This window comes from Drosophila novamexicana, unplaced genomic scaffold, assembly GCF_003285875.2.
Source record: "Drosophila novamexicana strain 15010-1031.04,08,12 unplaced genomic scaffold, DnovRS2.1 tig00000462-arrow-pilon, whole genome shotgun sequence".
Classification (NCBI taxonomy): domain Eukaryota; kingdom Metazoa; phylum Arthropoda; class Insecta; order Diptera; family Drosophilidae; genus Drosophila; species Drosophila novamexicana.
Genome location: NW_020824806.1, coordinates 5,026,418 through 5,052,434, shown reverse-complemented (window position 1 = coordinate 5,052,434; position 26,017 = coordinate 5,026,418). Strand labels below are relative to the sequence as shown.

At 39.3% G+C, this 26,017-nt stretch overlaps 1 protein-coding gene across 3 annotated transcripts; it reads left to right on the top strand.

Annotated features, from left to right (window-relative positions):
• The first annotated feature begins 840 nt into the window (after window positions 1–840).
• On the top strand, window positions 841–26,017 carry LOC115760705 (protein GDAP2 homolog). Of its 3 annotated transcripts, XM_030702170.1 has the most exons (13): window positions 841–1,070; window positions 8,457–8,535; window positions 8,603–8,754; window positions 8,809–8,951; window positions 9,029–9,161; window positions 9,242–9,351; window positions 9,990–10,250; window positions 18,853–18,980; window positions 19,065–19,165; window positions 24,697–24,850; window positions 24,915–25,054; window positions 25,135–25,333; window positions 25,407–26,017. In XM_030702170.1, the coding sequence occupies exons 2-13, from the start codon at window positions 8,461–8,463 to the stop codon at window positions 25,449–25,451; spliced, it is 1,641 nt and encodes a 546-aa protein (XP_030558030.1). In that variant the 5' UTR covers window positions 841–1,070; window positions 8,457–8,460; the 3' UTR covers window positions 25,452–26,017. The 3 variants fall into 3 exon arrangements, with proteins under 3 accessions (XP_030558030.1, XP_030558031.1, XP_030558033.1); XM_030702171.1 differs by lacking the exons at window positions 841–1,070; window positions 8,457–8,535; window positions 8,603–8,754; ... (2 more) ...; window positions 9,242–9,351; window positions 9,990–10,250 and adding an exon at window positions 18,614–18,766; XM_030702173.1 differs by lacking the exons at window positions 841–1,070; window positions 8,457–8,535; window positions 8,603–8,754; ... (4 more) ...; window positions 18,853–18,980; window positions 19,065–19,165 and adding an exon at window positions 22,023–22,643.

The window sequence follows — 26,017 nt, the reverse complement described above, 5'->3', positions numbered from 1 at the left end:
CTTCTTGCGATCTAAGGAATTTCAATAAAAAACAAACAAAAAATACCTAAAAAGTATAAAACCAACGAAAAATAAAAAAAAAATAAACAAAATATAATTAACAAATTGCATTTATTTAATATTATAAATTTGCACGTGCGACAAACTCTGCGCTGGCCATTGGCCATTTACCGTTTACCGTTTGGTTACGCTGTTTGCGGTGTGCTTCCTCCTTTCCAATTGGAGTTTGTTTTTTTTTTTAGTCCAAACATCTGCTGATTATGACAGACACAACAAACGGCATCGGCCTATGATCCAACTGCAGCAGCTGCATCTTCAACTCCAGCTGGGACGACTCACTTTCGCCTGTTTCTACCAAGTCGGGTTTCACTCTCCGCTCCAACATTTAATTTGCTTGTTTATTGTATAATGTTCCGTATCATTCGAGACGGTCTTTGCACTAAGTGGCTCGAACCCGGCTGTGTTGTTAAATATAAATGTAAAATATGACAAATCCTTGGCAAGATTTATGCATTTCGATTAAATTGTTGCTTAAATCAACTGGCCAGTTGTGCCTTTTAGTATACAACTTATATAACGCTGATCGAAAAGTTATTTTGGCATAAATATTGCAAACAGTTTTCAAGCAAATTCAAATTTGCGCGCCACACAGCCAGAGCTTTGCCAGCTGCAACCAGACGAAGGCAAGCAGCTTGTGTCATGCAGCACTTGCGTTTTGGTATTTATTTTAGGCATTATTTTAAGCAACGCAACGGTCACCCTGTTTGCTCAATTTTTAGCGCTAAATGCGTCTAGCTCCAAGAAGTCTAAGCCCGAGCTTTTAGTGTCGAACGTGAATTCGTGACGAGCGTTGGGCAGAGATAACGAGTTTACGCCAGTTAATTTGCAACACACACACACACACACAAAACACTAAAAGACACACACATAAACACCAACAAAAAAAAAAGAGTGCACAGAGTGAAGTTAAGGCAATAAAGCAACAAAAAGTGCGAAACAAACAAAAGCAACTAGGCATCAAGTGCTGGGAAGTGCGTAAATTGTGAAACGAGTTGTATCCATTGAGAAAAGTGCGTAAAAATTAAGCTAAAGCATTCAAGTTTTCATTTGAACACACACATGCATACATATACACACTCGTAGAGTTACCTGACACACATACACACACACACACACCGCGCCTAACACTGACTGCCGCATTTTCATTTTACTCATACCACCCCGCTCCCACCCCCCTCGCTCACTACCACCCGCACACACGCGTACGTGTGTGCCTGTGTGTAAATTTTTGATGGAGCTGGCTTTTCTTTTCGGTGTTTTCATTTTGTAAAAGTCACCAAAGCCGTTTATGTGCGTGCAGTTTTGAAGGCAAGTTCCGTTTTCTATAGATCTTTACTAATATAACAGTTGCTTGTGCCTGCATTTTAGTTATACAATAGAAGTTTTGTTGGGCTCGATAGGCACAGAGCCAAAGCTGAAGCCGAAGCCACAGTAACGCACACACATACATAAACAAGAATTACTGCAAAACACACGTACACACGTACACACACACACACACACCCACGCGCACACACATGCATCTGTGTCGGTAACGTATCAAAACGTAACCTTCAAGGCTTGTGCAACGGTTTTGCTGTCCAATTCTGCTGCAGCAGCCGCCACCGCCGCTGCCGTCGCCGACGCAGCTGAAGCAGCATTGGAAAGAGAGAGCAAAACAACAAACTAACTGTAAGTGGACGCCGTTAAAGAACGCGGCTTAAGAATGGGATGGGAGAAATGTGCAGTTATTTTATGCTTAGCATTCGAATCTTTTCTGTTTTACGTGCAGCACAATGCAATAAAACGATAAAATTCTTTTAATATAGATAAGTGTGTGTACATACATATATGCATGTATGTGTGTGTGGGTGTGCTGAATTCGGAGCCAAGGCCTAGCTTCATATTCTAGTAGTCCAGGTGGTGTTTGACAGCCGCAAACATGCCCCACACTCTCCAAATATACCCCGCATGACCCACATATACCACCATAACTGATTAATTGTCAGCGTTGGAGAAGTCCCTGTCCTTAGCTCCCCCTGCCCATACCCTGTTATTTACCGTTTGCTCAATGCCATAAGCGAACACTAGACTCTGTGCACATGTACTTTGCACTTTGTTTATTCAATAACATATGCACCCTGTGCACCCCGTGCACCCTGTTGCTATTCCCCGGTTGAATGCGCTTTTGCAGTTCAATTAACAAATGCTTTTAAGGTGTCCACATGCAAGTGCTAGACCTGTCGGGCATATTGATTTCTATGTTTTATATCATTTTCTTGACTTGACCAACTTTTCTTCTCAGTAAAAACTTGCAACTGCTCTTTTGAGTACACTTTAAACAGTCGGTATACCCATTAGCTTTGTTTACAGGATATGCGAATAGTCCAATAAGCGCTCGGATATCAAAAAGCTGCTCATAACTTTATTACATTTATTATTTGTTAACATTAGGTATTGGCACAGTGGGCAAAAAATGCAATTTTCGTGTAATTTTCCTAACAAATAAATATTACTTTATTCAAGCAAAGTTCGCAATTCGTCTTCAAAAACAGCCTAGCTTCTGAATTGACTTATATATTTTTTTGCCGCACATTTGTCAAGTCTGGCCCACTGTGCGCGTTCAATACAAACGATTGTCATAACGATTATAATAATTATTAGTAAGCAGCTTAGCTAGGAAATACGAGAAATTGACGAGAAATACACGGAACCAACTCATTTTGATATCAATAATCGGATATGGCAAATGGGACCAGTTCGAGCCACACACGAATGCGTTTATGGCCTGGTCAAAATGTGAATATATTATTAAATAAATGCAGTCGTAAGTGCAACAAATTGCGCCAATTTAAAAGTGACATCATGATGATGATGATGATGATGAGGATTGATCTAGACCTTCAAAAAGAACTATACTTAGCTCTCAGATTGTTTTTCGACCGGACTGTGTTTAATGATTGAAAAGAGTCGAAAACCGAAACTGAAACGGAGACCAAGACCGAGCCTACAAAGCGCGACGAATGACGCATTCAAAACAAATATAAACAACGAAACAACGAAACAACAACAACAACAACTACAATAGTAGTAATAAGAGTGGCAAAAACAATAGCAACCACGTTTGACGTTAACGTTAAGCGTCGAAATTCGAAGATAAACAAATCGAACGCTCGCTGACTGGTACAAAAAGTTGGCATTGTCATTTGGTATGCCCATTCCCAAGCCCAAGCCCAAGCCCAATCCCAATCCCTGCCCATGCCCATTTCCATTTCCATTCCCCCCCCCAACTCGTAATATGGCGTTGCTTACGTTTCCTTTTGGGTTCTCTTTATGGACTTATTTTCGGCCAGAGATCAAAAAAGGCAGCAAAGGACACTGCCAACAGGCCGTATACGTAATATTTTGTTTCGTGCCAAGCGCAGTTACCGCATGCACACACAACACACATATATACCATATATACAATATATATATATATATATATATGGGCCTCGGGCAACCGGGCCAAGACCTGTTAGTAAAAGTCCTTGGCAGTCCTTGAGCATGTGGGCGACAAATTTCGCATTGATTATGCAACAGTTTGGCGGATTGAGCGTGTAGCGTAAACAAACTGCTGCAACGCGACCAAAATACAGCACAAAATGCGACAAAAATCATACGAAATATCAACTGGGGAACAGCTTCAACGAGCTGGAAGTATCTTGGGAGTCAACGGCACACTTAAGAGTTGGCTGAACTTGTAGGAAATGCAGACTGTGATCGACAGAACAGATGTTCTTCCTTTGCTTGTAAAAATTTAACATGCATGTTAATTTACTTTAAAGAAAAGCAAATTTTTGGCATTGTTTCACATTTAATTGTAGAAAAGGAAGACTATGATCCACAGAACAGATGCTCTGCCTCCAAATTGTAAATGAATATGCAAAGATTCGATTTGAACCTAACATGCATGTTAATTTACTCTAAAGAAAAGTAAATTTCTTGCATTATTTCATGTTTACTTGTTGAAAAAGAAGACTGTGATCGACAGAATAGATGCTCTGCCTCCAAATTGTAAATGAATATGCAAGTGCTCGATTTGAGCCTTAAAAAGTTAACATGCATGTTAATTTACTTTAAAGAAGAAGCAAATTTTTGGCATTGTTTCATATTTACCTCTACTTAACTAGACTCTTGTCAACTTGTGCCTTATTCAGCCTAAGAATAGTTTGCTTTATTTAAGCAAAAACTGTCTGAATCCAAAAAAAGGCTAACATTCATGTTAAATAATTTAACAGCGAAGCGCAAGTTCTACACGAGCTCGTATTTGCTTCTATAATGCAACCACTTATACAACAATTACCAATTACTGTCTGTTATTTATTAGATGTACTGCGCCGCGTCATGTGCATTTTCCAGTTTGTTTCCCGTTTCCCCCGTTTCCACTCGTAATTGCAGTGGAGCAAATACATTTCAAGTTGGGAACAGTTTGACATATAACCGACAAGAACAAGAAACAAACTGAAAAACATGGTACTGCGTTTCAGAATAATATAATCGACTGTAGCACGTCAACGTCAACAAGCCAAGGAGTAGACGCAACAACAACAACAACAACTAAAACAACAACAACGAAAACAACAACAACTTGAACAACAATCCCACATAGTCTTCCCATTAATTTTCGTCAAAAAGCAGTCGCTGGCTTATTGCTCGACTGAAACTGAGCCCAAAAGTGGGCGGTCCAAATGGTGGGCGTGCCATTCGGTTCATATTTAATGCCTTTTGCATTTTGACATTTGTCAGCGCTGCACGCGGCGTATACGTAATGTGCCTCAACTGGCCATTGGCTGCAGTTGGGCGGGCGACTGTCCAACTAAATCTCTGCAAACCCAGCAAAAAATGTAAATTATAAACTATTTGACGATGATGTGATCGTCTGGCGTACACACACACACACACACCTGCACACACACACACAGAGGCAGCGCGTTATGACCAACTTTTTCGTTGACGGCATTTATTTGCCTTACGTTTTAGACAGTCGAGCGCGGCGCTTATCAAGCATAGCCAAGCTGAGACGTAATTCATTCAAAAGTCAACACCCACACACACACACAAACACACACACCTGTGAGGGGGGGGCTGCAGGCCTGTTTGGTTCGGATATCCATTAGAATGGACTTGAACAACAGTTAAAACTAAAAGCGACAACACCTGCACATACAGCTGCCAGTATCCCTCTCTCTCTCACTCTCTCCCCCTCTCCCTCTCTAGCATGTAAATATTTGTCAATTTTGATTTGCCGCCCAGACCCGCTTGACTTGTATACAGGGTGTGTGCCATGGCATAGCTAAAACGTAAACAAATAAATCACATCATCAGCACATAATTAAGTCTTAAAATAGCCCGATAAATGGGCATACTATATGTGTATATAGTATAGCGTATTATGTGACTAGTAGCTGCATTCATATAGTATATTTAACAAATGGGCATATAGTATTATAGTATTATGTGACTAGTGCCTGCATATATTAAGTATATTTAACAAATGCATTGCTTTGCATTCCTCTCGTCTAGTTGATTTAGCTGTTTTATTAGCTTTTAGTCAGCTTTTTCACAAGAGCTGACTGTTAAGTTATCTTTCAGTTAATAAACATACAAATACATATATTATCTATATATATATATAATCTCTACCTAACAACAAAGCTTGATTTGCGCTTTAACTAGTTGCGAATTGTAAGCGAACTTTTGTTTATTTGCTGCCTCTCTGCCCTCTGCACAAGGCGCACAAATACCTTCTTAATAAAATAATCATCTAGCTATTATCAAAAAAAAAAATAGCTGACATTTGTGTATTCACGTCCGAGTCTGACGCAAATCTCCGGCTTCCGCGACTGTCAGCCCAGTTTGCAAGTGCAAATATTCTGGAACTCCGAATTGTGTTTGCCAAGTCATCCGAGTTAATAGTTCAGGCTAGACAAGCAAATCCGCTTAGACCTGGGAAAGTAGTTACTTTTATATTAATATTATTAATAAATCTCCAATTCACAAACTTCGGCAAAGAAAAAACTCGAAAAACCCCTCGCTTAATAAATATATTTAAATACAAAGCAATTTGCATCAACTTGGGTAATTCACAATGAATTACATAAAAGCTTCAATTTATAATTTGTATGCAACAGCGCTCAAAGCATTTTGGTCATAATTGGTTTATAACTTGAAACAATACAAATTCATTAATTGCGGACGCATTTGGACGTTTGCTAATGTTAGTTTAGGATAAACAATTCGAGGCACACATGTACTCCCTTTGCACAAGCTCTTCGAAAGGGGGTATTATAGGGTATTACTTTGGAATAATCTTGCAAACAGATGCTAGCTCCGTGTAAAGCCAAACATATAAAGTATTACTTTAGACTTTACTTTAGCTGCATAAAGTAAAGTCATTATTATGAAGAGCCAAGGCAAACAGATTCCTATTTTATGTAAAACCCACCATAACTAGTCTATCCAACAGCCTTTGGGATCTCAGCATTTGTTAGAGCTAGTTTGCTGAAACTTGGCATGTAAATTCTTCGATTTTAGTTATATTCCATTTAAAGTCTTGTGCTGTCTGTACAAAATATTCACATTAAGTTCTCAAAAACTCAAAGTTTTATAACAATAAAATGCGCACGAGGTATTTAAAGGCAAGCTTTGGATGCATATTTCTTGGTATTTCCCCGAAATGAGAACGCGATTTCTTCGCATTGCAACGCATCAGTTTGTCATTGCATATTAATTTGTTGTTGGTACAGTGATGACTCGCAAAAAGGGAATGCATGTGATTGCCTGGCATTCGAGAGAAAGCGTTCATTATTTTCATGTTGAAATTTGCAAGGTATTCACCCAGTCGTGTAGTCTCGCTCTCTCCCTCCTAATTGTGAATTGAAATGCAAACATTTACAGATGAATTTATCAATGTGCATATATAAAATAAAGCTATATAGTTTAGCTCTTATATAATGCTGGGGCTCGGGTGGAGGCAAGGGGAAGGGCTTTTGATGTGCTTTTGTTATCAGCCGCACTCGAAAATGGCACCTTGAGCCAGATTACCAAAACCGATTTAGGCCAGACTGCCAGAGCTATATATATGTATACACCAGATGCCATATACTATATACTATATATCATTTATGTATATACGATATAAACGCCTGCAGCTTTGCATAGCTGCTGTGCAAAAGTGCAAAGTTCAGCCGAGCCAGAAAGAGACAGACAGAGAGAGAGAGAGAGAGAGAGAGAGAGAGAGAGAGAGAGGGAGGGAGGGAGGGAGCTGTCAATGTTACCCACTGTGGCTGTGGCAATTAGAAAAGCCAGCGCGTTGCAGGCGCAGTTGTTGCACGTTGCACGTGGCAGGTGGCAAGCGGCAGGTGGCAGGTGGCAGGCTGCAAAAGGGCTTTGGGCGTTGCGCCTTTGTTTTAGCAAAATGTCATTCACAATGCGTCTGACGCACATGCCATAAATAGAGCTCGTTCCAGTGCGTGGGGCGAGGGGCAGGGCCGGGGCCCAGGTGCTGATGCTTTCCAGGCGCGAGATAGCTGAGACATACGCCCGAAAAAAATGCTTTGCCATTCTTTGTTGTATTCACGAAATGAAACGATTTGATTTTTCATTTGTTTCGCTTGTTGTTCAGCTTGTTTGTTTCTTCTAATGTTGTTTCTTTCTGTTAGTGGCAGTTAGAATGTCAACTAGTTAAACATTTGGCTAGAACAACACGAGTTCATTGACGCTCGACATGCTCCGATGCTGACTCACAGCGTCTGGTCTGGTTAAATTTAGATAAGCCGAGTGTATTCATAGAGTTTGAACCAGTTTGAACCGGCAACAGCTGACAGCCAACAGGCCGTTGGCTTGGCCCACAGTTTATCGAAGTCTTTGACATATTAATTGACAACTTCTGAACTCCGGTTCATTAACACAAAAGAAAGGCAGCTCACTTTGTATACCCTGTTGCCCGTTGGGCATATACAAAAAGGGAACAAATAGAAGGCTGTGTTAACGTACGTAACAGACAGGGGCAAGCCAGGCAATCAGAGTAGAGGTATTCCCATATTATTATGTCCCCATTGATCATAGATCTTTACCCTACATTCCTTCAAGATTTCTACAGATTTCGAACCTCTCAAATAGCTTGCGCCTTCTTTTTGACTCCTATATAACATTATAGACTATGAGATTGTCAATCTTTCTCGCTCTCTCTCTCTCTCTCTCTCTCTCTGAAATTTTCTCTTCTCTCTGTCTCTGTAAGTCTCTCCTTCCTCCCTCTCTTTCACTCCTTTGCCTTTTATACTTACACCCACTTAACATACACATTCACACACTAATTTTCCACGACTCTAATCGTCAAATAAACAACCTCCCTAATAATTCCCAACTCGTTATAGCGCAATGCGTCTCGACACTAACTCAAATGTGGACTTCAAAGCGTTCGACTCCAGTTCCAGTTCCAGCACCAGCCCATGTGTAAGTCTTCAAATAAGCCTCTATTATAGCAGAAATAATTATAAAGAAGAAAAACATATTCAATTAGCTCGTCAAATTGGATAACCTGGCCACCTGGGGTGGCTCACAGAAGACGGATACACGGCTGCCCCTAACGGACTATTCGACGCTCGGCGGACCGCGGCACAATTGCAGTCCCTTTCCCCTATCCAAAGATGTCAACAATCGCCTGGTGATTTGGTAAGTGCTTTAGCTCTCAACCTACTCGTAAACTAATCCCCTTTGCCTTTTCAGGGATGGCGACATGACCACACTGGAGGTGGATGCCATCACGAATAGCAGCGACGAAACCCTGACTGAAAGCAATAGCATATCGGAGCGCATTATCGCCGTTGCCGGCAATCAGCTCAAAGAGGAACTGAGCACAACTGTAAAGGGTAAGCCAGGAACTACATATACAGTCCTATACAGATCCTTTAACCTGATGACATTGTCTTCCTCTCTCTCTCTGTAGAGTGCCGTATTGGTGATGTACGCGTAACGCGTGGATACAATCTGCCAGCCAAGTATGTTCTGCACACTGTTGCACCCGCCTACAAGGAGAAGCTCAAGACGGCCGCCGAGAATGCGCTGCACTGTTGCTACAGGTGAGTCTCCCTATAGCGGACATTTCATATAAACTTTGCCAATGCATCTCTCTCTCTCTCTCTCGTTTGATCTGGCACAGAAACGTTCTCTGCAAGGCCAAGGAGCTGAATCTGCGCACCATCGCCGTGTGCAATGTGAGTGGCAATCAGAAGACCTTTCCAGCCGATGTCGCCGCGCACATTGCCCTGCGTGAGTAATGCCAGAAGTCTAGCGTCTAAACTGATCTGATCTGATTTGTTATGATTTGGCGTATAAATGACGTCTTCATTTGATATTTGTATAATCTTTGCCTATCTCTCGGTTAGTCATCTAGTCTTACGTTTGTCTAATCGCATGTGCTCCATTTGTACAATCTTCTAGCCACATGTATTCTATTAATTCTAATTTTAGAGATATTACTCAAGCATTATGAATGTCTAATTTATTTATTTTTCTCAAATTAGGAGCCCCTTCAAGCAGTTTCAGTTATAGAGGAACTTAAGCTAGAGTTTTTAGATGGGATATCAATTCATTTCTATTTTCTCAGCATATTTTGAAGCGAATTTTTTCACTGTGAACTAGCTAGCTATCCAATATCTAAATCAGTTTTGGATTGCAGTTTTCTAACCTTTCTTCTTAAGAATTCAAGCTTTAACTCAATCATTGGGCAAATACAATTATGCTATGCTATAATTCCCAATCAGTTTAGGCCATAAGTTACCCAACACTGCTTCTTAGTAGCCTGCCTCCTTTGTACTCTGTACCTAAATCAATCAAATCAGTATTGTTTATGTACTCAATATCAACATTTAACAATCACATTTAATCATGCCTTTCTATCTTCACAGGCACCATTCGACGCTTTCTGGACAAGTTTACACAGCAGGTTGTGATACTGTGCGTCAATAGCAGCGAGCGTGGCACCTATGAGGTGCTGGCGCCGCTCTACTTTCCACGCGATCAGCTGGAGGAGCGCAGTGCGCTGTGGCAGCTGCCCAAGGATACGGGCGGCGAGCTGGGCGAGCCACAGCATCCAGATCCGGATCGACAGATTCGCATCATACGCAATCCGCAGCACAGTCACAGTGTGCACATGCGTCATCGACATGGTAAGTATTAAAACGATGACGGGCTTGTCGGTTATCAGTTATCGTTAATCAGCTATCGGTTATCAGCTGTGCAGACTACACTGCATGTGTGTGTGTGTGTGTGTGCGTGAGTGTGTTCTTGATATCATTCACTGTAGAGCACCAGCCTTGGGCTCTTGCCTTTGTTTAGCCCCTCGACAGCTGCCGATAATGTCGATGTCGATAAGATTAGACTACACACACACACACATGTACACTCACACACACACACGTACACATGATATATGCTTGTGCGTTTGCCGAGTTCCATTCCCATTCCCAATCCGAATCCGAGTTCGTTCAAATTGCCTCCACACACATTGCTAAGGCTTCAGTTACGTTCCAAAGACACCTTCGCGTGGTCAGCCAAACGGCAAACGGCATTAATTGAACGCAATTTTCCAACAGGGTTCTTTGCTTTATTTTCCACAACTGATTAAACAAGTGCGTTTCGGCGGAAACGCGCAAAACAAAACAGTTCGCATTTGTAAGTGATCTAATTGACACGATAATCTTGAAAACTGTGACTAAAACTGGATATATGTACGATTTATAGATCTAGATGCATAAAGTGATGTGCCAAAAGCATTTAATAGCCTTTTATAAAATGCGCTAATCTGAAAGACACTTTAAAAGACAATTTTGAGCAATTCAAGCGAATGACGTCAGCAGCGCAGCTGCTCTGCAAGACATAAAAAAGTGTTGCATACTTTGGGGCGGAAGCAAAAAATTGAGACAAAATATCACAATTTATTCGAATAAATTTCATTTAAATGCAGTTTTAAACTGCACAACAGGCTAAGAGGGAAACTAGTTTTTATATTAATCGTGATGCCCATAATTGATAAAAAAAATATACATCTATATATATATCTATATATAAATATACATATATTCCTAAATCAAAGCTTCCTCGATGGATAGTGCGAACTTATGATTTTCTTAGTGAAGTTTTAGGTTTTGTCAGGTTTGGCTTTTTGGTTCGTGGTTTGGCTTCTAAATCAATTCAGCATCTAAATCTGGCAAGATTATTCTTGGGCGAAATTCATGAAAATATGGTACTCTCAAATATCGCATATAGACATAGGTCGAAATTTTCTAACCCCATAGCTCGGTCAAAACTCAAACGATTTTCATAAGGTTTTGCTTTTTATTCATGGTTTTACCTCTAGATCAATTGTGCATCTAAATCTGACAACATCATTTTTAATCCAAATTCATGTAAATATGGTACTCTCAAATATCGCATATAGACATAGGTCGAAATTTCCTAACCCCATAGCTCGGTCAAAACTCAAACGATTTTCATAAGGTTTTGCTTTTTATTCATGGTTTTACCTGTAGATCAATTGTGCATCTAAATCTGACAACATAATTTTTGGTCCAAATTCATGTAAATATGGTACTCTCAAATATCGCATATAGACATAGGTGGAAATTTCCCACCGCCATAACTCGGCCAAAACTCAACCGATTTTCATAAGGTTTTGCTTTTTATTCATGGTTTTACCTCTAGATCAATTGTGCATCTAAATCTGACAACATCATTTTTAATCCAAATTCATGTAAATATGGTACTCTCAAATATCGCATATAGACATAGGTCGAAATTTCCTAACCCCATAGCTCGGTCAAAACTCAAACGATTTTCATAAGGTTTTGCTTTTTATTCATGGTTTTACCTGTAGATCAATTGTGCATCTAAATCTGACAACATAATTTTTGGTCCAAATTCATGTAAATATGGTACTCTCAAATATCGCATATAGACATAGGTGGAAATTTCCCACCGCCATAACTCGGCCAAAACTCAACCGATTTTCATAAGGTTTTGCTTTTTATTCATGGTTTTACCTCTAGATCAATTGTGCATCTAAATCTGACAACATCATTTTTAATCCAAATTCATGTAAATATGGTACTCTCAAATATCGCATATAGACATAGGTCGAAATTTCCTAACCCCATAGCTCGGTCAAAACTCAAACGATTTTCATAAGGTTTTGCTTTTTATTCATGGTTTTACCTGTAGATCAATTGTGCATCTAAATCTGACAACATAATTTTTGGTCCAAATTCATGTAAAAATGGTACCCTCAAATATCGCATATAGACATAGGTCGAAATTTCCCACCGCCATAACTCGGCCAAAACTCAACCGATTTTCATAAGGTTTTGCTTTTTATTCATGGTTTTACCTGTAGATCAATTGTGCATCTAAATCTGACAACATAATTTTTGGTCCAAATTCATGTAAAAATGGTACCCTCAAATATCGCATATAGACATAGGTCGAAATTTCCCACCGCCATAACTCGGCCAAAACTCAACCGATTTTCATAAGGTTTTGCTTTTTATTCATGGTTTTACCTGTAGATCAATTGTGCATCTAAATCTGACAACATATTTTTTGGTCCAAATTCATGTAAAAATAGGACCCTCAAATATCGCATATAGACATAGGTCGAAATTTCCTAACCCCATAACTCGGTCAAAACTCAACCGATTTTCATAAGGTTTATGTTTTTGTTCATGGTTTGGCTTCTAGATCAATTGTGCATCTAAATCTGACAACATAATTTTTGGTCCAAATTCATGTAAAAATAGGACCCTCAAATATCGCATATAGACATAGGTCGAAATTTCCTAACCCCATAACTCGGTGAAAACTCAACCGATTTTCATAAGGTTTGTGTTTTTGTTCATGGTTTTACCTGTAGATCAATTGTGCATCTAAATCTGACAACATAATTTTTGGTCCAAATTCATGTAAAAATGGTACTCTTAAATATCGCATATAGACATAGGTGGAAATTTCCCACCGCCATAACTCGGCCAAAACTCAACCGATTTTCATAAGGATTTGCTTTTTATTCATGATTTTACCTCAAAATCAATTGTGCATCCAAATCTGACAACATCATTTTTGGTCCAAATTCATGTAAATATGGTACTCTCAAATATTGCATATAGACATAGGTCGAAATTTCCTAACCCCATAACTCGGTCAAAACTCAACCGATTTTCATAAGGTTTTGCTTTTTATTCATGGTTTTACCTCAAAATCAATTGTGCATCCAAATCTGACAACATCATTTTTGGTCCAAATTCATGTAAATATGGTACTCTCAAATATCGCATATAGACATAGGTCGAAATTTCCTAACCCCATAGCTCGGTCAAAACTCAACCGATTTTCATAATGTTTTGCTTTTTATTCATGGTTTTACCTCAAAATCAATTGTGCATCCAAATCTGACAACATCATTTTTGGTCCAAATTCATGTAAATATGGTACTCTCAAATATCGCATATAGACATAGGTCGAAATTTCCTAACCCCATAATTCGGTCAAAACTCAACCGATTTTCATAAGGTTTGTGTTTTTGTTCATGGTTTTACCTGTAGATCAATTGTGCATCTAAATCTGACAACATAATTTTGGTCCAAATTCATGTAAAAATGGTACCCTCAAATATGGTACCCTCAAATATCGCATATAGACATGGGTCGAAATTTCCTAACCCCATAACTCGGTCAAAACTCAACCGATTTTCATAAGGTTTGTGTTTTTGTTCATGGTTTTACCTGTAGATCAATTGTGCATCTAAATCTGACAACATCATTTTTGGTCCAAATTCATGTAAATATGCTACTCTCAAATATCGCATATAGACATAGGTCGAAATTTCGTAACCCCATAACTCGGTCAAAACTCAACCGATTTTCATAAGGTTTGTGTTTTTGTTCATGGTTTTACCTGTAGATCAATTGTGCATTTAAATCTGACAACATCATTTTTGGTCCAAATTCATGTAAATATGCTACTCTCAAATATCGCATATAGACATAGGTCGAAATTTCCTAACCCCATAACTCGGTCAAAACTCAACCGATTTTCATAAGGTTTATGTTTTTGTTCATGGTTTGGCTTCTAGATCAATTGTGCATCTAAATCTGACAACATAATTTTTGGTCCAAATTCATGTAAATATGCTACTCTCAAATATCGCATATAGACATAGGTCGAAATTTCCTAACCCCATAACTCGGTCAAAACTCAACCGATTTTCATAAGGTTTGTGTTTTTGTTCATGGTTTGGCCTCTATATCAATTGTGCATCTAAATCTGACAACATAATTTTTGGTCCAAATTCATGTAAAAATGGTACCCTCAAATATCGCATATAGACATAGGTCGAAATTTCCTAACCCCATAACTCGGTGAAAACTCAACCGATTTTCATAAGGTTTGTGTTTTTGTTCATGGTTTTACCTGTATATCAATTGTGCATCTAAATCTGACAACATAATTTTTGGTCCAAATTCATGTAAAAATGGTACCCTCAAATATCGCATATAGACATAGGTCGAAATTTCCTAACCCCATAACTCGGTGAAAACTCAACCGATTTTCATAAGGTTTGTGTTTTTGTTCATGGTTTTACCTGTAGATCAATTGTGCATCTAAATCTGACAACATAATTTTTGGTCCAAATTCATGTAAAAATGGTACTCTTAAATATCGCATATAGACATAGGTGGAAATTTCCCACCGCCATAACTCGGCCAAAACTCAACCGATTTTCATAAGGTTTTGCTTTTTATTCATGGTTTTACCTCAAAATCAATTGTGCATCCAAATCTGACAACATCATTTTTGGTCCAAATTCATGTAAATATGGTACTCTCAAATATCGCATATAGACATAGGTCGAAATTTCCTAACCCCATAATTCGGTCAAAACTCAACCGATTTTCATAAGGTTTGTGTTTTTGTTCATGGTTTGGCCTCTAGATCAATTGTGCATCTAAATCTGACAACATAATTTTTGGTCCAAATTCATGTAAAAATGGTACCCTCAAATATGGTACCCTCAAATATCGCATATAGACATGGGTCGAAATTTCCTAACCCCATAACTCGGTCAAAACTCAACCGATTTTCATAAGGTTTGTGTTTTTGTTCATGGTTTTACCTGTAGATCAATTGTGCATCTAAATCTGACAACATAATTTTTGGTCCAAATTCATGTAAAAATGGTACCCTCAAATATGGTACCCTCAAATATCGCATATAGACATGGGTCGAAATTTCCTAACCCCATAACTCGGTCAAAACTCAACCGATTTTCATAAGGTTTGTGTTTTTGTTCATGGTTTTACCTGTAGATCAATTGTGCATCTAAATCTGACAACATCATTTTTGGTCCAAATTCATGTAAATATGCTACTCTCAAATATCGCATATAGACATAGGTCGAACTTTCGTAACCCCATAACTCGGTCAAAACTCAACCGATTTTCATAAGGTTTGTGTTTTTGTTCATGGTTTTACCTGTAGATCAATTGTGCATTTTAATCTGACAACATAATTTTTGGTCCAAATTCATGTAAATATGCTACTCTCAAATATCGCATATAGACATAGGTCGAAATTTCCTAACCCCAAAACTCGGTCAAAACTCAACCGATTTTCATAAGGTTTGTGTTTTTGTTCATGGTCTGGCCTCTAGATCAATTGTGCATCTAAATCTGACAACATATTTTTTGGTCCAAATTCATGTAAAAATAGGACCCTCAAATATCGCATATAGACATAGGTCGAAATTTCCTAACCCCATAACTCGGTCAAAACTCAACCGATTTTCATAAGGTTTATGTTTTTGTTCATGGTTTGGCTTCTAGATCAATTGTGCATCTAAATCTGACAACATAATTTTTGGTCCAAATTCATGTAAATATGGTACTCTCAAATATCGCATATAGACATAGGTCGAAATTTCCTAACCCCATAACTCGGTCAAAACTCAACCGATTTTCATAAGGTTTGTGTTTTTGTTCATGGTTTGGCCTCTATATCAATTGTGCATCTAAATCTGACAACATAATTTTTGGTCCAAATTCATGTAAAAATGGTACCCTCAAATATCGCATATAGACATAGGTCGAAATTTCCTAACCCCATAACTCGGTGAAAACTCAACCGATTTTCATAAGGTTTGTGTTTTTGTTCATGGTTTTACCTGTAGATCAATTGTGCATCTAAATCTGACAACATAATTTTTGGTCCAAATGCATGTAAAAATGGTACTCTTAAATATCGCATATAGACATAGGTGGAAATTTCCCACCGCCATAACTCGGCCAAAACTCAACCGATTTTCATAAGGTTTTGCTTTTTATTCATGGTTTTACCTCAAAATCAATTGTGCATCCAAATCTGACAACATCATTTTTGGTCCAAATTCATGTAAATATGGTACTCTCAAATATTGCATATAGACATAGGTCGAAATTTCCTAACCCCATAACTCGGTCAAAACTCAACCGATTTTCATAAGGTTTTGCTTTTTATTCATGGTTTTACCTCAAAATCAATTGTGCATCCAAATCTGACAACATCATTTTTGGTCCAAATTCATGTAAATATGGTACTCTCAAATATTGCATATAGACATAGGTCGAAATTTCCTAACCCCATAATTCGGTCAAAACTCAACCGATTTTCATAAGGTTTGTGTTTTTGTTCATGGTTTGGCCTCTATATCAATTGTGCATCTAAATCTGACAACATAATTTTTGGTCCAAATTCATGTAAAAATGGTACCCTCAAATATGGTACCCTCAAATATCGCATATAGACATGGGTCGAAATTTCCTAACCCCATAACTCGGTCAAAACTCAACCGATTTTCATAAGGTTTGTGTTTTTGTTCATGGTTTGGCCTCTAGATCAATTGTGCATCTAAATCTGACAACATAATTTTTGGTCCAAATTCATGTAAAAATGGTACCCTCAAATATCGCATATAGACATGGGTCGAAATTTCCTAACCCCATAACTCGGTCAAAACTCAACCGATTTTCATAAGGTTTGTGTTTTTGTTCATGGTTTTACCTGTAGATCAATTGTGCATTTTAATCTGACAACATAATTTTTGGTCCAAATTCATGTAAAAATAGGACCCTCAAATATCGCATATAGACATAGGTCGAAATTTCCTAACCCCATAACTCGGTCAAAACTCAACCGATTTTCATAAGGTTTGTGTTTTTGTTCATGGTCTGGCCTCTAGATCAATTGTGCATCTAAATCTGACAACATATTTTTTGGTCCAAATTCATGTAAAAATAGGACCCTCAAATATCGCATATAGACTTAGGTCGAAATTTCCTAACCCCATAACTCGGTCAAAACTCAACCGATTTTCATAAGGTTTGTGTTTTTGTTCATGGTCTGGCCTCTAGATCAATTGTGCATCTAAATCTGACAACATAATTTTTGGTCCAAATTCATGTAAATATGCTACTCTCAAAGCGATTTTTATAGGGTTTGGCTTTTTGTTCCTGATCTGACCTCTTATTTAATTCAGCATCTAAATCTAGCAAGATTATTTTTAGTCAAAATTCCTGTGAAATTGATACTCTAAAGTATCCTTTGGATACTATATCCCATATCCTTAGATAAAGCTTGGTAGAAATGTCTAGTATTCATTTTAGGAATTTATTTTCGAAAAAAAAGCAAAAAAAACAGCTCAGGCAATACTTTAGGAAAGCATTTTGTTAGTTTGATAACACAAACTGATGACAACTAAATGTGAAGATAATATTTATTCTTAGAATTTTGGCAATCAAAAAAAGCACAGGTGGGAACAGCCAAAACTTTCTTTCTTAAATAAAAACTACATTTTAATTTGAAGGAATCTAGACTATAATCTTTAAACGAAAATCTTCATTTCATGTCAGTCGTTTGAGCTATAAGTTTAGTTATTGCAGAAGTAGAAGTTTTGCCAGATCAAAGGGTTCACGCTGGACTTCTCTCTGGTGTTTTGTCTGAACAGCAGCCACATTTGGCCAAACTGGGCAGGCTCTACTTCGTGCCGCTTGGCAGGCGCACGTAACACGCAAGTTTATCACAAGAATTCATAGTCAAACATTCAAATTAACTGTGCCGCTTATCGCGACAGTTAGTTAAGACGAGTGTCAGCCGTGTTTCTAGCGGATGCTTTTGTTGTAGTTCTTGCCAATTCTATTGTTCTTGTTGTTGTTGTTGTTGATGTGGCTGCTGTCGTCTTCGCAAATTTCGTTTTGGCCCAGTTAAATCATGTCAACGTTTAAAAAAAAACAACGCAACTCGCTTATCGCCAGATTTGACGCCCTCACTCTGCCAGCAGAGGGGGGGTAGGCGTCTCGCTGCCTCCTTTCAGCTGACTGCTCTTACGCTGCTCGCATCGCAGTCGCAGTCGACGTCGACGCCGACGCCGCCAACAAAAGCGGCGTCCCAAAGCTGTCGGCGCCGACGTCGCTTTCAGTTGATATCAAATTACGCAGCGCTGAAGTTGGGGCAGCACAACAAAAGCCGAACCAGGCATTGAGGCTGAGCTTTGATAACTGATAATAGATTCAGCTGATAATAGATCCAACTGATAATAGATCCAGCTGATAATAGATCCAAACAAAAACAAACATGATAAACAGCTCATTTGAGTTCTCATGTAAATGCATTGGCATATCATAATTATCAATATACCTTATACTAAACATCTCTCCCTCTCTCTCTCGCTCTCTCTCGCTCCATTAGCTGACGACGATTCCGACGTTAGTCCACACGATATGGAGGGCAACAGCTCGGATCTGGAGTATGGCGCCCGGGACATGAATGGCCTCAGCCTCAATTCCTATAGCAGCGGGCTGCAGGCACAGCTACAGGTGCGTAACGACTTTTCTCTCTCTCTCTCTCTCTTTCTCTTTTACTCATACTAAACAACTTTTTTCGCTCTTTCACACAAACAGCGCGATCTGGACAGGCAGCATTTGCTGAGCGATCGACCCAGAGCTGGCGTCTATGAGAGTGTCGTTGCTGAGGGCATTGAAGGCATGGAGCATCAAGAGAGGTGAGTGCTTACCAGAGAGAGAAGAGAGAGAGAGGGAGATAGTGAGAGAGAGAGAGAGAGAGCGAGGAAGTGAGGGAGTGAAAGAGAGAGAGTAAGATTGAGACAGAGGGAAAGAGAGAGAGTGAAAGAGAGAGTGAAAAATAGAGTAAAATGAGAGAGGCTAGGGAGAAAGAGAGAGATTGCCGAAGGAGACAGCTTCCAACTCAAGTAAAGCATTCTTATCAAGAGGAGAAAGCTGCTAATACTATCTAATCGACATCCATACACTTGTCAGAAGTTTGACCTAGAATCCTGGTATCCGTATCCTTATTTTCGAATAACTCAAACAGACAAATACAGAAATCTTAGTTAAATCGAAAATTCTCAACAAATATTACAACAAAAATGTCTGCTTTTACACAATTAGATTAACTATAAAATAAGCTCAAACATTTCGCCATAAATGCTCTCTAGACGAACGACTCGAGTATCAAATCTGTATCATATGATATTCCGAGCTAGGAGCCTCAAGAATACATCGTAATATGAGTTTTTACCATGTTGTTTATGTGTAATCCCCATGTTGTTATTATTATTGTTGCCTCTGTGCTCAATGTGTCAAAGGAATCAGGTAAACAGTCGGCTGTTTATATCAAGGCGACATCAGGTGTCCGCTTGCGTCATTAAATACGTTCAAATTAGGCCTTTCTTTCTAACTGGGCCCCGTCTGCAGTTCATTAAAGTGGCCGCCGTTCGGCCCTTAGTTGGCCACATAAACACCATTTCTTGTAATATCATTCGTAATACTCTTAAATAAATAGAGAATTCGCGTGAATTTAGCGTGCGCGTGCCGGAAATAACTTAAACGTCTGACAAATGACTTCTTTGACCGGGCTTTCCTTCGGACTGACTGCCTGCCTTTGGCTGAGCCCAACTCACCCCTCCCCCCTCCGCACTCTCTCCACGCGGCCACTGCCTGGCATTTGTGTGCCTATGCAAATTTTACAGGACATTGGCACGCGAACGAGTATCATAGAATTGTAGTCCATTTCCCCCCAATGCTCCGCCCCAAAAAAAAGAAAACCCCTTGCCGCAGCCGCACTTTCTTGGGCCACGTGACGTCATTGTCCTGCGGCTGTCGACGTCATCGTTTGCATGTCCCAAGCTCAAATACCAAATATCATTTATATTTATGTTCACACCTGCTAAATATAACTGCCCAATAGTTCCGCCTAAAAATAAATGCCAATCCATCCGACTGGGTATTGAAAGCCTTTGAATTCGGCTCAACTCCCAACTATATAGATAGCAAATCGTAATAACATAAATGGGTTTGAACTTTGCTATAAATAGCACAAGTTTCTCTTATCAATATATTATTACATTTTGTTCATCATATTCCAGTAAAAAAAAAGAAAACGTCTCAAACCGCCCTCGTAAAAGTTTGCGTTGACCTTAGCCTTAATCTTTATTGCGCCGCGATTTGCATTTCGCACCACATATTCCGAGCCCAAAACGAATCCAAGACCAATCCGGAGTATGCACAGCGAATATCTACAATGAAAAAAAAAACAAACAAAAAAACAAATGATGCGCATAAAATTAAATAACTTTTGGCATTTCAACTTGAAATTCAGCATTGCGACTTGTCACTGTCAAAATGCGTTCACATATTTTTTACCCCGTCAACTCAATTATGGGCCACCCAACAGAGTCCCTGCCCTCTGTAGAGTCCTACCCCCACTCCCCCTCCACCCCTCCTAATTAGCACTCGAAATGTTGCAGTTCGTTGAATGCAACCGCATTCGATTTGTTCAATTCGTATCGTGTGTCATCGCATTTGTTATCCATTTAAAAATATTTAGATCTTAAATTTTTGTTAATAAATTTATAATATATAAGTAACAGGCATATACATATATATTCATGTAAACAGGCCAGGCATTCGGGCAGAGCCGTCCGGTTCAATGCATTTCGGCGGGTTCACAGTGGTTCTCCTGTTTATACCCTGTAAATTGCAAAAAGGGCATGGGCATATTTAAGTATAGATCTGCTTAGACGCATACTCAGATACACGATGAATATTGCATTCTTGAAGTAGGAAAAATATTTATTTCAAATAATATTTTATTGTCTGATTTTTGACAAACAAAATTTCTCTCAAGTAATAATAATATAAGAGCGCATAAATGCTTTTAAGCTGCCAGCAGGGTATCTGCCAGTCGAGCACTCTCGCCCAAGACATGCTCTCTACTTTATGGCTCGCCTGTTTGTTATTTGCTTTGGTTTAATTGAAAATTGCGCATACGTCACGTTGGCGCTGTCCAAAAAAAAAAGTGGCACACACAGTGGAAAAAATAGAAATTTTGACTGTTTTTCAACTGTTTCAAAGCAGACACGACATTTGCATTATGCTATTGTCGTCTGTCAGGCTATCAGACAGGCAGTCAGTCGGCCAGTCAATCAGTCAGTCAGTCCATGGCGTGTCCTTGGATAGTTGCCTGTGCTCCCGCAACTGTTGTTATTGCTGTTGTTGTTGCTGTTGATGTCATTGTACAGCTGCAAAGGCGCAGTCGCCAGCTGCAGAGAGAGAGAGAGAGAGAGAGAGAGAGAGAGAGAAAGCTTACAACTGAGAGAGCACGTGAGAGTGTGGCAGCGAGAGCGAACGTGTGTGTGCACTTCCTGCTGTGTGCGTCTCTTGGGTGCACACGTCTGCGTACGTTTCGCTCACACTCAGCTGAGAGCTACAGAGAGAGAGAGAGAGAGAGGAGAGAGAGGAGAGAGAGGGAGAGCGCGCGGGCGGGCAGAGCGTGTTTTGGCTTTTGGTAAGCATTGAAGAGCTGTCGCCGTTCGTTCAGTCGAGAAACGCAGCTCGTTTCATATGGTCGTGTGTGCTCTGAATACGGTTCGAATAGTTTGGCCAACTGATTTATATAAACTCAATACAATATATATACACAGAAGCATAATATCCATCTATATATATGTATATATTATAAATTTTTTCGGTTCATAAGTCAAAAACAATTTCACGCGGCTTCCGTACGCAACGCAAAAGTCTGGCAAAAGTAGCTGCCACAATTCGAATAAATAAATATTGAGAATTCTATTAATAAAATAAAAAAAAACTCTGAAACGTAATTGAAAGACTCGAAACGTCTGCGCCATTTGCGTCAATTGATGAGTAAAATAGGCGAAATTCCATAAAGTTTCTTCGTCTTACGTTTCGCTCGATCGATAAACCTGTAAAAGGCGAGCACAACATTGTAATTGAACAACAACCAGCTACTACAGCAAACCAAAGCAGCTGTATAACAACAAATAACAACAACAACAACAACAACACCCAACCCACCCACCTAACCCGACCCGACGCGACCCGACCCACAATGACAATGCTCGAGGGCATGACGTCCATAGACTTGGGCTCCAGTCCCATGCAGGAGACCACTGGGGACATTATCGCAGCCGATGAGCTCATGGAGACGCCGGAGGAGAGGTAAAGAAATCAATTGAAACATTGTCAGTCGTCGATTGAAGCACTCTTCAACCCACGCCCAACCACAGGCCAGCGCAAAACTCTTTGCTCCGATGACGTTTGACATTTCTTTCTTTTCGTTTTTAATTGCGTGACGTCATTTCAACTTGAGCTCGAGCTCGACTCGACTATTTATATGGCGCCAATTAAGCATAACTGTCGATAGGATCCTTTAGACAGCTCATCAGTAGTCATGCATTATTGAAACCACGTTCACCCACGACCCTGGGAATGGGAATGAGAACTCGAATGGGAATGTTACGCCCGGTTCCACTTTACCTACATGCCTGTCAATTCAAACTGAACAATAGCATGCAATTTACGGGCGGGATTGAGGCGGGCTATTGGCCATGGATACAGTAGTAACTGGGCAAAGTGTCTGCAGCATCTGATCAACTATGAAAGTGGAACTAACTTTAAGTTCCCGCTCAGCTAACTTGCCATCATTTAGTTAGTGCTCAATTATGTCCAAGTGCCACTTAGGCAGCCTTCACTGTAGCTACTGCAAGTGCTACCAAATGCCCAGTTGCCTGTTTAAATAACTGAGCCACAAAACTGCATTTTAATTGAACTCATTTTCGAAATTAACTAAAAAGAATAATCACAAAAACAACAACAACAACAAAATGCGAGCAATTTTCACACGCTAATTGTTAGTACATAAATATACAGGGTATACTTAGTATAGTTATCAGAGAGTACAGTATAGTATATATATATATATATATTTGATGTGCATACAGATGTATCTTATTTGCACGCTGCGTCACAATGCGTCACATTCGTTTTATACGGGGGCAGGCTTTTATCTTAATCTGATTTGGGAACGCGTTGCAGATGCTGTCGCTGGGCTTATCAGGTTTACGGCTTATCACTCGCTCAGCTGCTACCGGAGTTGCGTTTACCTGCGTCACTTTGCACCAAGCCAAAACAGACACACACACACACACACACACACCTACAAAAAGTTGGTGAGGCGTGTGCCAGTAACCGATTCGAAACTGGTTAATTAACACCAATTGCCACCTGAATTTATATCGAAGTCAGCGATTTCATAAATGACTCAGTTAGGCGTTCTACACAGAGCTCAAGATCAACATTTTAGCTAAAAAACAATTAAACTGCATGGAAAATTTAAGGAATTTGTGTTTAAAAAACAATGCTTAAATTTCGAGATATATTTAGATCGCAAGTCTCAAACTTTCGCTTGTCTCTGTTAACTGCAGGAGTTTTCTGTAAAAAGTCAACAACAGTCGGCTGTTAACAGTGGTTAAAACTGTTCTCTGTGCACAGTTTGCCTGAACATTTGTTTGCCTGTGCACTGCTGAAGCTGTTCTAAGCTTCACATCACTGTTACTATGCTTAGTTGTTAAATGAGAACAGTTGCCCGCTGATAGTCCTAGCATCTGTTAATAAATAAAGCTGCTGTTAACAGTGCCTATTTAAATGTACATTTGTTGAAATGTTAAACAGTCTGTTTATTTGTTCTCAACAGCTGTAATTTGCCTCTATGCACATAAAGTTCCCTACTCTTTGATTGCACTTTGCCTAACAAAAAAAAAAAAAAAGAAGCAGATTTTTATATACATTCAACTTGACTTTTTAATTACGTTGCTCGCTTTTTATCGCCCAAATATTTGCGTTCATTTTAAAACAATACTAAAGCCAAAGCCCTAACTAACTCATATCCAGGCACATGTTGTGAATATGAATGTGTTGCGAATTTAAAGCGGACGGCAAGGTAAACACAATTACGAGTACTACAGCTACTCGTGCTCATGATTTGATTGCCGTCAGCTACCGAATCACTTGACTAACTGTTTAGTTAACCAAACAATAAACTTTAAAGCTGGCCAACACGTCGTATGCGCATTATTTAGCTTAGCCATAAGCCATTAGCACCTGAGTGGGATCAATAACAAGTTGAAGTGAATTGCAAATGAGAAATTCTATTTACACTTCTATTTACTCTACCCACAATTGAAATACTTTTCCCCTTTACGCCCCTTTACAGATATGAACGCCTGCTGCAGCGCGCACAAGTTGAGGATCTGAACGAGGTGTCTGGCATCGGTTGTCTATATCAGAGCGGTGTGGATCGTCTGGGACGACCCGTGATTGTGTTCTGCGGCAAATGGTTTCCAGCGCACAATCTGGATCTGGAGAAGGTAAAGATAACACTCGATTCGACTGTGAGAGTAACAAACAATACCTGAAATATTCCCTTTGCAGGCGCTGTTGTATCTGATAAAGCTACTCGATCCGATTGTCAAGGGCGACTATGTCATTGCCTACTTCCATACGCTCACATCCACAAACAACTATCCATCGCTGCACTGGCTGCGTGAGGTCTACAGTGTCTTGCCATATAAGTAAGTCGATCAGACAGAATAAACTCTCCCTCTCTCTCTCTCTCTCTCTGGTCGTGACTAAATCTTGAACTTATCCACAGATACAAGAAGAATCTGAAGGCCTTCTATATTGTGCATCCGACGTTCTGGACTAAAATGATGACCTGGTGGTTCACCACATTCATGGCGCCCGCCATTAAGGCCAAGGTGCACTCGCTGCCCGGCGTCGAGCACCTGTATTCGGCCATAACAAAGGATCAGCTGGAAATACCCGCCTATATAACCGAATACGATATGGCGGTGCGTACTCAATACCTCATTCATTACTCTCTAACTCACATTAATTCTTATTTTAATTTGTTTTTTTTTATAGACCAATGGCCTGCATTATTTTAATCCCGTGCCGACTGCCTCGTAGATGGCGGCCATTGTGGCTGTCTAGACAGCTCTAACCACCAGAAATATATAGTTATACAGGACATATATACACTAATACACACACACACACACACACACACACACAAACATATATATACAGAGAAAGGTATATTGAAATTTTTTATAAATTTTATAGAATTGTACTCTTGTTTTCCCATTTTAATTGTAAGTCGAAATTTGTGTTTTATTGTTGAAAAATAGATTTTGTGTAGGTTTAAAGTTAAAACTAACCAAAAATGGAACGCGAGCTGATCATGTGTAGAACTAGAAGATATATAGACGATATATATATATATATATACAAATATATACTGTAATCCGAAAAGGCAAGAACAAAGGAAACCCGCAACCTGATAGCTAAATTATAATGTAATCCTACAAAAAAAAAAACATGCAACAATATTCTTATAAATTGCATGAAATTCAAAAAAAAAAAGCTACCTAATTTTGTTAATTTGCTAAAAATTGAAAACCTAGCAAATGTTTCTGAGGAGCTAGCCGAACAAATTGAGAAATCGATTGGAGAAACTGTCGTTAATCAAAAAA

Coding starts and splice junctions, on each gene's coding strand:
- LOC115760705 (XM_030702170.1), top strand. CDS start 8,461: ATGCGTCTCGACACTAACTCAAATGTGGACTTCAAAGCGTTCGACTCC. Junction 10,251..18,852: donor GCACATGCGTCATCGACATG/GTAAGTATTAAA, acceptor TCGCTCCATTAG/CTGACGACGATTCCGACGTT. Junction 24,851..24,914: donor ACAATCTGGATCTGGAGAAG/GTAAAGATAACA, acceptor TTCCCTTTGCAG/GCGCTGTTGTATCTGATAAA.